The sequence below is a fragment of the Giraffa tippelskirchi genome, chromosome 12 (assembly GCF_054371585.1).
Source record: "Giraffa tippelskirchi isolate mGirTip1 chromosome 12, T2T-mGirTip1v1.2.pri, whole genome shotgun sequence".
NCBI classification, from domain to species: domain Eukaryota; kingdom Metazoa; phylum Chordata; class Mammalia; order Artiodactyla; family Giraffidae; genus Giraffa; species Giraffa tippelskirchi.
Window position 1 is genome coordinate 89,635,401 of NC_137286.1, and position 18,778 is coordinate 89,654,178.

At 33.8% G+C, this 18,778-nt stretch overlaps 2 protein-coding genes across 10 annotated transcripts in view; one reads left to right on the forward strand and one right to left on the reverse strand.

Moving 5' to 3' along the window:
* The window catches only part of RB1 (RB transcriptional corepressor 1), a 117,641-nt gene that overhangs the window by 73,005 nt on the left and 25,858 nt on the right, over positions 1 to 18,778 (forward strand). The window lies entirely within an intron of this gene.
* On the reverse strand, positions 9,965 to 11,259 carry LPAR6 (lysophosphatidic acid receptor 6). Its single transcript, XM_081547511.1, has one exon. The coding sequence runs from the start codon at positions 11,173 to 11,175 to the stop codon at positions 10,150 to 10,152; it is 1,026 nt and encodes a 341-aa protein (XP_081403637.1). The 5' UTR covers positions 11,176 to 11,259; the 3' UTR covers positions 9,965 to 10,149.

Here is an 18,778-nt window from a genome sequence, read left to right on the forward strand (position 1 = left end):
GACTCTTTGCAACCCCATGGATTGCAGCACACCAAGCTTCCCTGTCCTTCACTATCTCCTGAAGTTTGCACAGATTCATGTCCATTGAGTCAGTGATACCATCCAACCATCTCATCCTCTGTTGCTCCCTTCTCCTTGTGCTCTCAGTCTTTCCCAGCATCAGGGTCTTTTCCAATGAGTCAGTTCTTCCAATCAGGTGGCCAAAGTAGAGTTCAACTTTAGCATTAATCCTTCCAATGAATATTCAGGGTTGAATTTTTTTTATGCACTACTTAAAAATAAAATATATGTGTGTATATGTGTGCATGTGTGTAAACACACAGGTTTTTTGAGGGAAATAATTTTGAAAGAGAATATATATGCTTTCTTGTCTTCCTTGGCAGAGTATATATATTTAAAGTAATTTTACTTTTTGAGCTAGGGACATCATTATAGACATTACTATATTATTCATGGGCAAGAGTGCCCATTTGCTTCTGGAAAATATTGTGCTCTTTACGCAGTGTTTTAGTTTGTTTTTTTTTCTGCCTTCCCCCTCCGTTTCCTTGTGAATTATTCTGTATTTCTCACAATTTCAGATTCTGTCAATCCGTGATGCCTGTTTTCTCTAACTTGCTCTCCTGAGCTAATTAAATCAGTATGTTCTATTGTAAATGCCTTTTGGGTTTTGGGCACAGTTGATATTGATAAAGTTCTTTTCTTCCTTCCAGGCTGAGGATTATTTTCTTAGTAGTATTTTTCAAACTTTACTATGCATGGAGATCTTATTAAAATAAATTTTCTTATCACATGGTTCTAGCGCAGGACTTGAGATTCAGCATTTCTCACAGGCCCCCAGGTGGTTGTGATGTCGCTAGCCCGTGGACCACTCTTTAGAGTGGCCAAATCCTAGATGACTTTACGTGATTTTGACTTTAAAGCGAAATACTCTGTTGGTTCTTTACACTGACTCCACAAAGGAGGTATAGGTGTGAATCTAATTTCCCATACTAGGAGGAACCTAGGAATCTGTGTCCCAGCTAGCAGCTAATTAGCCATAGATGGAAGGCAGCTAATAACTCCTTGACTCGTTGCAATGTGCTGTGCACCAAAAGTATTTGTCTAATTTAATTTTCATAATAATCCTGTGATGTTGTTAATACTGGTTTCGTTTTTCAAAAGTGGAAGCAGGCTCAGGAAGGTTAAGCAGTTTGTCTAGAGTCACCCACTTGGCATGTGAACCCAGATTAGTTTGATTCCAAATTCCGTGTTAGTCTAGTAAAGTTCCCCTTTCATTGTACCACATTATTTCTGTTTATTCATTCACACTGTTTTCATTACCACTGTAGCATGTACTCCAGCATAGGAGACAGTATAAAATTTTATTATAAATGAAAAAATAGCATGTATGTTTTTTATTTTGAGTAACAAAGGTGACTGTTGCCCTGGAGCTAGTCAGTACTGAAAACGGGAGAAAGTGCAACCCTTTGCGAAGCACTCCTTTGTGTGGTTTACTGTCACTGTTGATCTGCTAGATTCCTCAGGAAGAAAAGATTAGAAGACTTTACAAAAGGAGAAAACTAGATTTTAAAAGAAGTTACTAGTGCATCTGTATATTTCATTTATGTAACTCTCTGAATGATATTTTAATATAGTAATGTAAGTATTTTTTAAATCTATAATTATATATATAGTTTAGGGTTGAGAAAATTAAATATTTGAATCAACTCTCAGGGAGATTGGGGGAAGGGTGAGAGTGAGGTGAAATGGAAAACTAGATCTCTTTTTATAGATTGAAATGTTAAAACTGAGTTTTTTCTGAGTTTTAAACAAAAAACTTCAGGTATGCCTAACGTCTTCTGTAAGAATGAAAACATGTAAAGTCCAAGAATGAAAAATAAAGGAAGGCAATATCTTAGAAATAAAATTTTTGATAGGGACCTTGTATTCTACTAGTGAAGTAGCCTAGAGAGAAGTTAAAAAAAAATACAGATATACAGCAAAAGCACAAAAATAAGGATAGTAACTAAGTTCATATGAACAATTATCCACTGAAATGCGAATAAGTGATTGCTTTATAAAGCTCTAAGACTATAAGTAAGCTCAATTTAATAAAATAATTCTTCATAATTGAACCATTGAAGAAGCAGTGAGGCATTAAATGGTTTTTTATGTGGTTCTTCATATGTTAAAAAACAACAAACAGAAAACCCAAAGAAACTGAGACAGATAGCCGTTATAAATTGTTCCACATCTTCTCCTGTATTGAATGTTTACGTGAACCTGAGTTCTTGATCCAGATCTGTTTCTGGTTTTAAACATGAAATTTTTTCCGTATCTAGACCTTTGTTCAAGTGCCATTTCGTCTTGAGCCTGGGGCTTGACTCCTCAGTGTGCTCTTTTCTCTGTGCACTTGTCTCTTTTTTCAGTCTTTGGAACACCCTGACACACGTGAGAAATTGCTCGAGTTCACTGTGGAGGAAAAGTATTCATGACTTGTCCATTCATGTCTCCCTTCCCCTCCCCCATCACCCATAGGACACATTCTCCTTGTTCATGAATTGGTACAAAGGACTAAAGAAATTCAGGAACATAAAAAAAAATGTCAAACTCAGAAATGTCCCTTAGGTAGTTCATAGGAACTTGCTTTAGGAAGCAGTGCTTGTAAGAAGCTCATCACTAGCTTCTTTGGAATCTGATCATCATGCAGACTTACATCAAAATGACCCTCACTTATGCATATTACATTCCAGTGTAGAAGTGACAATAGGTAACATTCAGCACTGTTAAAAGCACTGAAATGTGTTCACTCATTTACTTTGCACAAATGTGTGAAGTAGATACTTGCATTATCACCGCTTCATGGATGAAAAATCGGAGGCACAGAGAAATTAAGAATGTTTCCCCTATCCACAAAACTAAGTTGATAGCCGAGCTAGAATTTTGACGCAAACTGTCTTGGTCCCAGAGACGGCACTGTTACCCTTTGCGCTGCCTCGTGGTGTGTATTAATTTACCACTAGGTATATGCACCATTGTGATTAGTTTCTTTACTCATGGTTTATCTGTGTTTGTGTCACTGTGCTAGAGCAGATCCTTCTGTCTGGATTTTGGCGTCACCATATCCCATTTAATCTTCGCAGAAGATAAACATTGCTCTTCCTGTTTTACAGACAAGAAAAAGCTGAGGTTCATTTAGAGGTGCCATGTAACTTGCTTGGTGTGATTCTCAGCAAGTTGTGTGTCTGTAGCTCAGACTGTATTTTCCTCATCTGTAAAATGGGCATGATAATACTGATCAAGGTTGCTGTGAGGAATAAATGTACATTTATGAGAATGGTACCTTTTAGCAACATCACAATTAATCGTTAGCTTCCTTTAGTTCATTTTCTCTACTGTACAGTGATTTCCCAAGAACAGAGGACCAAGAACACAGTTAAACAGTATTGGATCTGTTTGTCCTGGCTTACAAGCATGTAGGAATTTTCTCTTCTGACGTACCTCTGTCTCTCTCACTGCCCTCTCAGAATGGAATAAGTTCAGGGAAAAAGAGGTGTAACTAAACTCCAGCATTGTTAAATGTGGGCAGTGTTCTCTGTTATACTGCCGTCAGAATTTGTTGTGGTGCTTTAGTTGTGAATCATGTCACTAATTACCCTGAGGTCAGTGTTCATTAATCAAGTACAAACAAGAGAAATGGCAGTTGTAAAAGAATAGCTTGGAAATATCCTCAGTACTTAACCTGTTGAAATGGAAGCACTTGTACTCTTGTTCAGAGAGTGTCTTCTATAACGTCATGATGTTAGAAAATTACCTGAATATAGTCCAAGAATTTTCAGTCTCTAAACTAGTGTCATGTCATATCCTAACTGTAGTAGTGAGGAAGGACTCTAGAATCTGGATGTGCAAGGAACAAAAAAATAGAGGTATCTTATGAGATCTCGATTCTATTCAGTGTAGTTTTTGAATTCCTCCAGCAAAATCAGAAGCTGTTATTAATAGTGAGTTTAATAAAATTTTAGAACCACTCTAGGGCAGTTGTTCTTAAACTGTGTAAGTTCAGTTACTTTTAATTGTAAAATAGAACCAACTTTTTGACATCTATCTTTTCCAGATTTTTATGTCGTGTTTAAAAAACTAAACTGTCACAACCTAGTCTGTTTTAAAATGCATTCAAGTGGCCTTTGCATATGTGGCTTTATTAATTTGCATATTGGTTCTTAATATTTTCTGCTACTGTCAGAAATAGACAAATATCAAAGGTATTTTTGGTGTCTTCCTGTAGATGCTAGATTTAGAACATGATAAGAAAACTTAGAATAGGAAACAGCTGTATTTTGTGTCTCACTCTTCCCCAAAAAAAAAAAAATTTTTATTTTTCTTGCTCAGTTTCAGGCTCCATTAAGATAATTTCTCTTTAAGATTTTTGTTATACTCTTTAAGAATTCTCCAAGACTAACATACTGCATTGTGTATATGTATGTATGTGTTGTAATTTATTCAGCCAGTTTTCTGTGCTTGGACATCTAGGGAATTTTCAGTGTTTTCCAATTTCAAACAATACTGCATCCTGTACATATATGTGTTTTTATATTATTGAAAGTGTGTCTTCAAGGTAAATACCTAGAAATCAGAATGCTGGGTTAAAGGATAAGAGTGAATGAGTGTGTGTGTGTGTGCACGAGCACACACGAGCGCGCGCCAAATTCCCACCCATTAGCATTATACCATTTTGTTTCCCACAAGCAGTATATGAATGTTATCAGTTTCTCCACAGGGCTGCTAACTTAATTTTTCCAAGTAACATGTTAAAATATTCTTCCTACTCATCATCACCATCATTTCAAAAAGAAAGCCTTTTAATAAGGGGGAAAGGATGTAATCAAAATAAAGGATAAGAGAATCTCTTTAAATTTAAGTGAAATAAATATAGCTCCTATTGTGATTGTTTTTTTCTTTTTCCTGAAGTTAAATGCATCTCTTCACTATAATCAGAGGGATGGGAGTTTTTCGAAATGCATAATCGTGTCTTTCCTTCTACTTGAAATCCTTCAGCGCTTTCCCCCCTCTCCTCAGATCTTACCATGGCTGTGTCATGGCTTATGTAGGATCTCAGTTCTCCATCTCCAGACACTGTGGATTTGGTTTAATCCTTTCAACATACCAGGTTCTCTCCAAGGAGGCCTTTGCATCTGCTCCTCCCTTTATCACCATTAAAGGAGTAGACAAGTTAAAAAAAAAACAAAACTCTTAACCTGACTCTGCCTTAACTTGTTATGTGACCTTATGAAGTTACTTAGCCTTTTACTTCTTCCGTTTCTTCTACCTAAGATAAAGAAGTTGTATAAATGACCCCCAGACACTTTCAGTTTTAAATTATGAATTTCCCACCAGTCATTTTGATAGGAAAATAATGAAACTCAACACATTCACCCTATGACTAATAACTGTAACTTGGCCATAAAAGCACATATTTGTTTCTCATTCTATTTTATTTCCATAGGTTATTCCTATTTTTATTTAGGTAAAATTGGTATATAACATTATATAAATTTCATGTGTGCAACACTGCAGTCTGACAGTTGTATACACTATTAAGAGATCATCACCAAAAACCATTGATCACCCTGCAATAGATGCCCTTCACCAATTCACCTACCCCTCAGCCCTTACGTTCTAGCAGTCACTATCTGTTCTCGGTATCTAGAAGTTTTTATTTTTTTAAATTCATTTATTTTGGTTTTTTTTTAGATTCTACACAAGTGAAATCATTTGGTATTTATCTTTTTTTCATCTGACTTATTTCATTTAGCATAATGCCTCCTGGATCTATCCAAGTTGTTGAAAATGGCAAGGTTTTTTTTTTTTATGACTGAGTACCATTTATTCAAACAGATATATAACAGACTATTCATTCATCTGATGATGGGCTGTTAGGTGTTTTCCATATCTTGGCTATTAAAAATAATGGTACAATGACCATAGGAATGTGTATATCTTTTCTAATTAATGTTTTCATATTCTTCAGATAAATACTCAGAAGCAGAACAGCTAGATCATATGGTAGTTCTAGTCATAATTTTTTGAGGCATCTCATGCTGTTTTCCATAGTTGCACCAATTTACATTCCCACCAGCACTGTGGGAGGGTTCTCTTTTCTTCTCATACTCACCAACACTGTTACTCCTTCTCTTATTGAGAATAGTCCTTCTAACAGGTATGAAGTAGTATCTCATTGTTGTTTTAATTAGTGATGTTGAATATATTTTCACATTCCTGCTGGCCATAAATATTTCAATTATTTTCAAAAAGTATTGGTTGAATCTATATAAGTAAAGCAAATTTTGAGTTTGAAAACTGATAATTAAATTCGTGAATTATCTCTACTTCTGAGGTCCTGTATCTTGAATTCTGTTTTGACCACTGCTTTTAGCACTGGTAATTTTGTTCCCCTTTAAGGAGTTACTGAAATAAATCTTTTTTTAAGAGATGGAAGAAGGAGAAAGACTTGTTAGAAAAGTTTGCCTAGAGTTAATTTCATATTCTTTTATTATCCTTGTTTATTGCCCTGTTTAAGTGATATTCTTTGTACTTTTATAAAATTGGCTGTCAAAAAAATTGGTAGCAGACGTCATGAAAAAAATGAAGAAAGAGGTAAAAGAAATTTAAGAACTAGCGATTTTCGGATCGTGTAATGTTGACCTCTGGAAAATGTTGCTATTTAAGAAATATTGTTGATCATTAAATACGGTGGTTGATTTAAATATGTTCTGTGTCTTTATATTTATCCATTCGTTCTTTTAAATTTGGAGTTTATTTTTTAGAAGTCATATTATATTATGACTATTATGATTATTTGGTTTTCTGGACAGCTCAAAAGAACTTTTTAAAAATAATTTCCCTTAGGATTTCCTTAAGATTCATCTACTAGTAGGCACTATTTATAAAATGTTATATATAAAAGGGTCATATCTTCCCTCATTTGTGATATCTGGGGTTGGATGTGACATGCAGGTATTAAAAATTTTTTGAGTGTTGGGATATAGTAAAGATCAGTCCGCAGGGCAGGAGTAACTTAATACAGTGACAAAAGACTGGGTACCTTGTTTATCAGAGGTCTGAAACTGCAGTTGCCTCAGACTCTTGCTAGCTGCATACTAGTTATAAGTTAAATGCTTCTCAGTTGCGTATATGAAATTTGCTGACGTTCCATTTTCCATTCCTCAAATGAGTCACTAATTCTTTAAATACCAGTCCCATAGTTAAGGTTTATACGTCAGATTGACTCTCAGTATTTTGAATGTAGGATATGAAGATAAAACTCCTTGATAAAGTAGTGCCTTAAGTTCCTTTTAATTTTCTGTGGATGTAATACATATTTTTACATACATTGTTTTGGTAAACTAGCTACTTGGTTGATTTTCTTAGAAAAGATCACTTCTAAGTTCGAAACCAATCCTTAAGATGCTGGAAAATGGTTTTACATACTTCAAACCTTTTCATCTTACTTCTTTTACTTTAATATGGAAAGGAAGATTAGATAAATCATCTACTCTTTTGTAAAGATGTGAAAAACAGTGGGTAGTTTTGGGGGAGGGAGGGGCTAGTATTGTCATTCTAAGGAAACAAAAAGTAAATTCTGAGTTTTCTTAATACAGATTTTCTGGGTAAAGGGGAAAGAGATAACCCTCTGAATGTATAATTTACTTAAAAATGCAAAGCCAACAGAGAAAAATAACTTTTGTACCCTCTTTGTCCCTGTAGTTAAGATTTACTTAGGATTTGAAGTTCTAGTTGAGGAAAACTAATATTTGTCTGTTACGTATTCAAGAAGAATCTGTTACAAATTTTTTGATTCATCTTCCTGTTGACAAGCAGGCAACAAAAATTTATCCAGTAGTAACAACTATCTGATGACTATTTTTGCTTTTATTTCAAAATAATATCCATGCTTTTGAGGTCTTGCTCACAGATACTTTTTTTTTTTGATTAGTTTATTTTCTGTTTTTTTAACTTTACATTATTGTATTTGTCTTGCCATACATTGACATGAATCCACCATGGGTGTACATGTTTTCCCCTTCCAGAACCCCCCTTCCACCTCCCTCTCCATCCCATCCCTCCGGGTCATCCCGGTGCACCAGCCCCAAGCACCCTGTATCATGCATTGAACCTGGACTGGTGATTTGTTTCACACATGATAATTTACATGCTTCCATGCCATTCTCCCATATCATCCCGCCCTCGCCCCTCTCCCATAGAGTCTATAATACTGTTCTGTTTATGAAAACTTCTGAGAAAGCTCAGTTACAAACTCTGCACCTTTCTTCTGTATTATTAAATTGTTAGTTGCTTTCCAACTCAAAAATATATGTTTAGAGTGCTAAATATATTTGTTTTTTTCTGAAGAATGGTATCAAATAAAGGCACTTCAGGGTCAATTGAAGAAAACATCTTTACAACATATATACTTCTCTTGGGATATAAGGAACATGTTTAATTTCTTCACTAGTTTTCTTTTTTAAGGATTTATTTTGTTTTAGGTTTATTTAAAGGAGACTATCACTCTCTAACAAGAAAATCCTCCACTGTTATTTTTTTGGAAATGGGTTTACTTATTTAGCTTACTTCTATGATTTATTTGAAACCATTGCAGCTCAAACCCAGAGAACAGCAAAAATCAAACTTAAATCTTTAAAACAAAGAGTGTTTTGTTTATCCAAATTTGTATTCAGGACTTGAAAAATTAAAAGTGTGACAATCAGATAGATTGAATGCTAATTTAATTATATATCTTTTTTCTCAAGTGAAAATAATTTTTTTTAGTTAACTTTGGAAAACTGCTTGAATTTGGGGGAAAAAAAGATATGTTGGAAAATGAAAGCGTTTCAGTGTAGATAGTGCTTCATATCTAAATTTTAGCTCAACGCAATACCTTATTTATGTTTAGTAAAATGAAAATGTAATTGTACTTAGTTATTTGACCCTGTAGTTTTGCTGCTTTTTATGGAAGGACCTATGTCCTTACTTCACAAGTTATTTTGACATACAATAGCATCTTGTCTACTTGAAATAATATTCTTCAGCTATTCAGTATTTCACTTAACAGCCTTGCAATTTAAAGAAAGATGGATCAAGACTTCCAAAGTTCAGAAAGATAATGATTGTAAACCTAGAATTCTATATGGAGAAAAGTTCTAATTGACTGTAAAGGGAAAATACAAATTTCTAGACATTTAAAAATTTGTTTGGCTTAAATGATCAAAACATATGTACTGATCACTGTCTAAGTGTCGAGTATTATATGTTATTTCTCTGATCTAAAATACTTAAAAAACAAGTTACTTATTGTGACATAAATATGCCATAAATATACCTGTAGTAGTATTTTTTAAAATTTACTTAGCAAAATAACATTTGTTAGTTTCCACCTCATTTTCTGTGGCATATATTGTTTTTAAATTGGGTGCTGTTAAATGCAGAAAATGAACCAAGAGTAATTTTAAAGTATACTATTCTATATAGACAGTATCTGCTTTTTACGAATTGCATACCAAGACAAAATCCTAAATATTATCTGTAAGTGTAACTGCTCGACATCCTCAAATAGTGTCAGTATGTCATTCTACAGAAAACATTTTTACTGTTTTTTTGAAAAATACTCTTAAGACACTTATGGATTCTTTAAATGACTCTTTCTCATTTATGTTATTATAGTTTAAGGAACATGATTAGTAGTTTCAATTCAGACTGAAATCAAAATTAGATATATATTGAATAAAGATATTAAACACTTAAATGAAAATTTTAGTATTTGTTAATTATTTAGTATAAAATTGCTGATAGTCAAAGACCATACAGATGGTTATCACATGACTTAAATCATGATTACTTTTCTATTTTGAGCAACTTTTCTAGAGATTTTTTTTTCTAATGAAGAGATAGGTACAAATCAAAGTGGCTCAGAAAAATAAAACTGAGTGTATACAAGAACAGAATACATTTTAATGCTTAACACATCAAATACTTTTTTAATACTAAAAACTTTAAAATGTCCACATGTTTATTTTCTGAGGTGGAGAAATTGTTGTCCAGGAAAACACTTTTCACAGTTGAAGGACCTTGGAGGTTCTGTCCCAGTAAAGTCCTGGTGTTCTTATTTCAGACAGCTTATATTGTAGATTCGTTATCAGATATCTTATTTTTCAGTGTCTGTAGGTTATGTTGAATAAAGTTCTCTGTGCCTTGAACTTCAGAGAATCTGGAGTCACTTCTCCTGGTAGACCAGTTTTTCATTTTTATTGAATTCTGAATCGTGTCCGACGTGAAGTAGTAAATGATAGGGTCAAAGCAACAGTTTAAAACAGCAATGCAGAGAGTGATTGGGTACATGGTCCTTACTGCTATTGCTGCTGAGCAATTGACAAATGTCTGTGTTCTCATAAGAGAATATAAAATAAGGTTGATATTGTAAGGCACGAAACAGAAACAGAATATGACCAAATGTACAAATATCATTCTTAAAACCTTAGTTTTATTTATTTTACTTCTACTTAATGTTACAGGTTTATTTAAAGTTCTCAGCACCATACTAGAACAAGTTACGTTTAAAATGAGAGGAATAAAAAACCCCACTATTTCTATGAAAATTACAATCCTTGAGAGAAAGGTTTTCCATGTAGCTGCTGGAAAATTTTCAAAGCAGGTTGCTGAAGTATTGCTACCCGGAGATGGAACAAAAACTGCTGGTGCACTTCCTCCCATCACGGTTAACCACACAGCAATGCAAACGATTTTTGCATTTCGTTTGGTTCTCAGCGTCTTGGACTTAAATGGGTAGACGATGGCCAGAAACCGATCAGCACTAATACAGGTTAAGAACAGAATACTTCCATACATGTTGGTATAAAAGAACATCACTGAAATCTTACAAAGTAAATCTCCAAAGGGCCAGTTCCTTGTTGCAAAGTAAAATATCCTGAAGGGTAAAGTAAAAACGAAAAGCAAGTCTGACATCGCCAAGTTAATCATGTATGTTGTTGTTTCATTCCGCACTTTGAGAGTACAGATGAAAATGTATATGGCAACACAGTTGGATATTAACCCAAGCACAAACACCATACTGAACATGCACCCATACAAGGTGTACTTAAAGGAGTCATTATATATGCAGTCGGAGCTGTTATTGCTTACCATTATAAAGGCACGTCCAGTTTACAGTGTGAAGTCCTTTGGTCAGCAACAGTCTCCTTTGATATTCAGATCGTGACCACTTTGTAACCTCCAGGGTATTTGGAAATCCTTTGGATCTTTGCAAGGTTTTACAAATATTTCTTTTTCTTCCAAAAGAAACATGAAGTTTGTTGCTATAAAGTTTCCACTTGATTCTTCAACAAGAAAAATGTTTTATTTTTAAGTCTCCAGAAGATCTGTGATCCCAGGGCTTCGTATTAAAAACGCAATGAAGCCAATCCATTGGATTATAAAGTTTAAATAAAAACTGTGTTCTGACACGGAGTAAAACTCCTCATCCTGTAAATTTCTGTTTCCGTGGTCAAGATGAATATTCCAAAATGAAAGTTTCTTTATGGTGCAGAATGTTTAAGCTGAAGTTAGCAATCACATTTTGCTTTTCAGTGCAAAGTTTCTGAGACTTAAACATTGCCAGTTCAATCTCACTTATTTCTTACACCTTTTAAATGAAGTTTTCCTTTTCGATATTCCTGCAGTGGATCCCAGATAGGGGTAAGCAGAGGAGTCTTTCAAAGGTTCCAAAATAAATTCCTAAGCGTGTTCGCGCCTGCTGACTCGGAGGCCTTTTCCTCAGTTGCCAGCTGTATTGTGAGACGGGCTTTCTCTGAAGAGAAAAAGAGAGGCTTGCTCAATTTGTAGTATGACATCACAGGAAGAAGAGGCTGGGCTTGAACAAAGAAAGGTTTCAGCCCAGTTTGTTTGCACTTCCTTTAATCTGATACCATATCTGCTGGGGATATACCTAGGAGGCTTGCAAAGGGCCTCTGACTGCTTAATTGAACAGTCTGCCCTATAACTCCTTTTATGTGGAAATGCCTTCTGGAATGTTGGCTACCTTTCAAGGAGGTGTTTTTTTTTTTTCTTTTTATTCTTTCTTTCTTTTTGGTAGTAATCAAGAGAGAGGGAAAAAATATGTATGTGATTGCTTCTGTGTTTGGGATTAGACGTTTGGGGGGGTGGGGGAAACTAAAATGTGTAGGTATATTTATAAATTGAAATTGTTGGTGGTAACTTAATATAACGTTAAAAAATCTGTTGGCTGTAAAAGAGAGAAATTTAATCTTTAGTCGTAAAAAGGGTTTGAGTTGAGAGACCCAAATTTTGCCACCTTTGGCTTCTGTTTTCCATAATTGGTCCTCAAGATTTAATTTAATTGCCATGGTTGTGAATGGCTCCAATCCTGAATCTCTTTACTTTTTCATAAACAGTTCTCTCACATTCTTTCCTCATTTCTATAAAATTAAATTAATATTTTACAGCACTTCCAATTTTTTTAATAACCACTTTTACCAAAGAATAAATTTAAAAATGTTTCTGTTTGATGTAGTAGTATTAATCTGACAGAACAAAACTGCATCTTTGTAAACAAAGATATTTTTTCCCTAAATTGCTTGAAATAAATTTTGGAAAATAAAAGTTACACTACTTGGCTAAATTTTAGGTTCAGAATTTTATTTTAAGCACCTCCCCCCTACCAGCCCTCCCTCTACCCCATTTATTATGACATTAACTATATATTGAACTATGGGTCAGATTTTGTTTTCATTTAAAAGCTCTTGTGTTTTCTCGCTATATATTTAAAGTGTACTCATTTTTAAAGCCCAAAGAAATCAGAAGAAAGTATATGTGGGAAAGGGTAGCTGAATGTTACTTCCTCAAGGAGTGATGATATCACAATCTATGGACACATTTTCTTATTTTTTCTTATTTTATATTTCCATTTTTCAGAAAAGGCTACATCTAGTTGTATTATATTGTTATTATTTTCTTGTTTGGTTCCATTTGAGCTGAAATTCTCCCTTTAGAGTATCAGTGAAGGAAATTTAAGAGCAATTTATTTTTCTTTCATGAATTATGTAGCTAATTTAAAACCGATGTTTTGCAGTATGTTTTATGCTGAGTTTTAGCCTTTTTAGTTTGGACTGCACTCTCACCAAGATCAGCAACTTTTGTTGTTTGTTGATGAATATCCCCTGAATTACAGTCTCTTTTTGTTGTTTTGACTAGGAGATTTATAATCAAGTGACACACAAAAAAATTGGAATATTACTTGCACTCAATAAACTTAAAACTTTAGAAGGTTGAATTTCTTTGTATCACATTGGTATGGAAGAGAGGCAGTATGTGTTCATAAAAGAAGACAGGTGGAAACTTGGAGTGAAGAGTAATAAGGAGAGTAGTTAATGAGTTTGTATTCTCATTGGGGAAAAATTTCTGTTACAGTTTCTTAGTAATCTACTTTCAAATTGACAATCTCTTTAGGTATATCATTAAATAATGAAATATAATCAGTTATATGCCCTGATCTTGTTTACTTTTACTTTCATTTTGAATATGGGTTTGTCTCGTAAAATGAACTAATGAGACATTGGAATATTCTTCCACATATTCATTCCACATGTTACTCACTTGACTTAATATTCAGTTAACTGTTCATTTGTAGTTTTTTCATGTTTCATTTGCTTAAAAATGGATAGATCACTATTCATTGAATTAAACTTTGTTATTATCAGTATATAGTATATGTTTGTATTTCCAATTTTTACACAGTGCTTGGCCCTTAGTAGATACTCACATGTTTACTGAGGCATGAATTATACTGATAAACTGGAATTTATTGAGAATTGTTTCTCCTGAGGAAGAGCAGCAGCAGAATGACTCTTTGAATGGGAAGAAGACCATTGAATGCTAGATGTTTCAAAATATTTAATTTGACTTCTAATTAAGGAACCAAAGTGAAATTTAGTAACTTTAAAATTCCTTAGATTAAGATATGAACATTGTGAAATAACTACTTACAAAGACAGTTAAATAAATCTAAGTACTCAAGTATATTTAATAGGTGCTTTTGTATTTGATAGGCTTAAGAGACCAAACAGTTTATTATGAGATCTGTATACTTCTGAAGGGAGGCCTGGTGTGCTGCAGTCCATGGGGTAGCAAAGAGTTGGACACAACTGGGCAACTGAACAACATACTTGTCAAAGTTAAATCTGGGAATCTATTGGTTTCTTATATGGGTTTTTTAAGAGTTGATTTGAAATTTTATGAATCTCATTACTTTTCACTTTACTCATCACTTTTCAAATTTTTATTTTATGAAGAAGCCAGGTCAGTACCTAGCTAGCCTTCAAAGTATATATTTTATTTATCACTCTAGTAATGGTATAGTTGTGTTTTAGTTGTGTAACTATTTTTTTTGTTATCAGTTAGAGAATTCTGTTAACTTATAAGTGTAAGGATTTGAGTAACTTTTGAGTTCTTGACTAAATTTCTGCTATAACTGTGGCTGTGAGAAGGCAAGAAATCTGACTTTTTCATGTTGTTGTTTAGTTGCTAAGACATATCCGATTCTTTTGTGACCCCATGGAACTGTAGCCCACCAAGCTCCTCTGTCTATGGGATTTCTCAGGCTAGAATTCTGGAGTGGGTTGCCCTTTCCTTCTCCAGGGGTTCTTTGACTTTTTTGTGCCTGATTCAAAATAGGCTTTCTTGAACACTGCTATAAACAAATAATGTGTAAAGTGGGCTCCTCAGCTATTCTTCCTTTCTGTTTTTTCATATTGGTTATTTCTAGCCTTGATAGTAATATAAAACTATCTTGTACCTTCTTTATTCTCACTGCTGTCTTCTTAAACTGACCCCGCTGCTCTTACCTATATGGTGGTTGTAGTGTCTTACTTATCTTATTTCCAGTCCTACCAGTTTACCCTGCCAGATAATCGTAGATCAAGTCATGAGTGAATCAACTAATTATTTATTCATTTATACCTTTCATTTCATCCAAAAAGGACTTAAAGCAGATTATAATTTTAAAACTGTCAAAACTGATGGAAGTAAATAGTTAAGATTTTTATTTTATGTAAATTATACCTACATTTTAAAAGTTTAAAAAGGGAGTTGGTGTGACACAGTTAAAAGTTTTTAAATGTGAGAAATGTGAGAGAAATTATTTTGAATATTAATCATATCCATTATTCTAAAAATTATTCCTTTTGAATGCAGTAAATGTTTGCAAAAAGCAAAAAATAAAAATCTTAAAACATAAATTCTTGAACACACTAGTAAAAGAATAAAAAATAATACAACCTGGGAAAGAGAAGAATGGGAAGAGCAGAAAAATCTAGGCAAGGGGGGAGCTGCTACATTTAGCACAAGGGAGAAAAGGAAAATAAAGTAGATTGCATAGGTTTCATTTAGTGAAAGAAAACATTCCAGAGTGTCAAAGGAAAAAATTTGCTTTATCTCAGAAATACATTGTGAATCTTTACGCATGAACCACTTCATATTGTGATCTAATGGTAGGAAGTATGCCATTTCTTGTTGGCTCTCAATTTAGGAAAACCACCCAATGTCAAATTTTGGTTCTGGGAAAATACGTTATTTGTTGGAAGATTAAGATAGTCCAAATATATGCAAAAAATTGAATGAGAAAGTATATGAAATAAATATATTCAAGTTTAAAAGAGAGTGTGGAACAGTGAAATTTTTAAATGTAAGAAAAATATTCTAAATCTATTTTATTCATTTTGAATACAAGAAATGTTTGCCTTAATAAGAAGTGATTCTTCAGGGTCCTTTTCCATCTCAAATTTACACCTATGAAAAAAGCCAAAGTTTTCTCATTTTAGATTTTTCCATGATAAAGTTTCTATTTAGATTTAGAAGCAAAACTTCCTTACTTTGAAAAAAGAACATTTATAACTTATGTTGATAGAATATATTTTTTTATATAAAAAATATTTTAGCATAACAGGAACATTTATTAAATTTGTGATAAACTTAGTATTACTGTATTGATATCATTTGAAAATGATTTACCTTTCTGTTATTACTGCAGACACATAACACTTTATGTTACTCTTGACTGGAGCATGAGTCATCTGCGCAAGTTCAAACGGTGGAACCCGCTTGTAGGGATGGGTGGGATTAGAGGAAAGATTTAAATGCTAATGGATGAAGGGGGAAACATGGACACCCATGGTGGATTCATGTCAATGTATGGCAAAAAAAAACATACAATATTTTAAAGTTAAAAAATAGAAAATAAACTAACTTAAAAAAATAAAAGCTAATGGATGGTGATTTATAACAAAGTAAAAGTGTACAAGAATGATGGTTGTAGCAGGTTCAAGCAAAGAGATGAAGTAAAGAGAAGCAAGAATGTGGTGTAAGACTACTTGAGTGAGCATGTTTATCACTGTTAACACTTGAGTTGTTCCCTTCCTACTTTTTTTCTATCTTCCTGCTCCCCATTCCTTCATCTGCCCCTCTTAAAACTTTATCCCTTTTTTCTGTGGAGACCTTTCGATCTCATCAATTCCTCTTCTGTACTTCCACGATACTTAAAGTGTCTCACTTTTAAAATATATTCATACAATTGAATTAGATTTAAAAAAACAAAGAAATACTTGTAATATAGAGTCTGACAGTAGCTTTTGTACAATATGGAGATGAGAGTCAATCAAGTCAGTTAAAGGGCCTCCAGAGCAGATGATGTCTAGAGAAGGCTAGTCTTTAAAGTGGAATAAGTTTCAAATTTCAAGACTTGATGACTAGAGCCGTGCCTGGTAATAATGTCTTAGTGTAGTCCATGGGGTTGCAAAAGAGTTGGATGTGACTTAGTGACTAAAACAACAAAGACAGCAATAGTCTCATTAGTATAGTCATGTCTTTCTCAACCAAAAACACAGAAGATAATTTAAGTGATTGTCTCCTCAGTTCTCTGAAGGATGCCTCATAACTAGTTTCATTCTAAATTCCTAGAAGGGCAATGAGTATATACGTTTCATTTCTTTCTTTCCTTTTTTTAACGAATGATATATTTTTAAGATCTAATACTATGAACACGATTGCAAATACATTTAAAAGCAGAAATACATTTGACTTTAAGCATTTATGTAGATGTTTTGCTTTTAACCTAGCCTAACCAAGCCAAAATTCAAAGGAAAAGATTGGCTCTTTACTATATATTAAATGTGAAGACATATGGAAGAATTAATCACTAATATTCTAAGCCACTAGTAATCCATTCTCAGAATAAAATTTTCATGGACACTTCTTTTTATTGGTTTGCCAGTGTGTTCATTTTAATCAACTGATTTCACATTCTTGGGAATTTTGAGAACTTCCTGTCAATACCAGCTGTTACCAGTGCTGCCTCAGAAAGGTTACAAACAAAAGACGGGAAGGACTGACTACAAAAGGGCCCCCTTTAAAGCCAAACCTTTTGTTTTTGTTGTCGTTTTTCAGGCTGATCAAAACAAAAGAAAGATTGCTGGATTGTTGTCCTGGTTATGTGGATAGGGAAATAGGATAAGCACATTTAAATTATTTTTCCTGGTTATGCTATCTTTATCTCTGGTATGCTGTATTTATTTGTTTATTCAGGAACAGATATTTACTGAGTGCAAACTGTGTGCCAAGAGCTCTTCTAGGTGTTGGGAGTATAGCAGCAAATGAAAGAGAATTCCTGAACGTATATTTTACTGTGGGAATACAGGCAATCAATAAGCAAACAGTTGTATGGTTGGACATATGGTAATAAGTTCTCTGAAAAAAAAAACCTACATTTATTAGGAAAAAGGAGGTTCTATGTAGAGAGTTCTAAGAAGGGCTTGTTGATCAGGGGGCATTTGAAGGAAAACTTGAAAGAAGTGAAGAATAAATCACATGGCTGTCTTAGAGAATTACCCTTTAACTATTAAATAATCTCTTTTTTAAATTTATTTTTAACTGGAAGATAACTGCCTTACAATGCTGTGTTGGAGGGAGAATTAAGAGAAACAATCTTATAAAAAGCTCTTCTCAGTCTCTATTTCCCAACTTTATCTTCCGTAACTTTACTCACCAGATTCCTGTCCCCAAGATTTTCATGGGAATTGGAAATCTCTAGATAGTGTTTCAATTTGATGAAATTCTGTGTGTCTGTTTCTGATTTTTGTTTGGCATGACACATCATAAACTGGGAGCTTTGTATTGTTTTGGTTTTGGCTACTTGAAAGTGTTCTTCAAGCTAAATACTTCTAGGAGACTTATTATCAAAAGAGCCCCAGGTCAGTAGTTCAGTTTCCTTTTTTTTTATTATTATTATTATTTTTTTAAATAAATTTATTTATTTTAGTTGGGGGCTAATTACTTTACAATATTGTAGTAGTTTTTGCCATACATTGACATGAATCAGCCATGGGTTTACATGTGTTAGTAGTTCAGTTTCAAGTCAGATCTACCCTGACTTCTGTGTCCCTGTGCAGTTGTTATTTTATCTTTTCCTGTTGGTGCTTTGGCTAGTACCCTCTTACCTCAAGGGACTGAATTTTCTTCTGCTGAGTTCAGTTTTCCAATAAAGCAGTGACATTTGACAACCTGTATTAACTTGTTGATACCAATGCCAACTAAAAAAATGTCTCTTGCCAGCAGTTTCTGCAAGAATTAAGTCCTTGGTCAGTGCAGTCACTGAACTTTAGCACCCCCTGGAAGGAGTCCAGGGCTGAATGTGCTCTGGGAAAACTGGCAGAAGTGGCCTTCTGATAGGTATTTTCAGGAG

What these genes read in the sequence shown, in the direction of transcription:
- LPAR6 (XM_081547511.1), bottom strand. Translation starts at nt 11,175, where the DNA reads ATGGTAAGCAATAACAGCTCCGACTGCATATATAATGACTCCTTTAAG.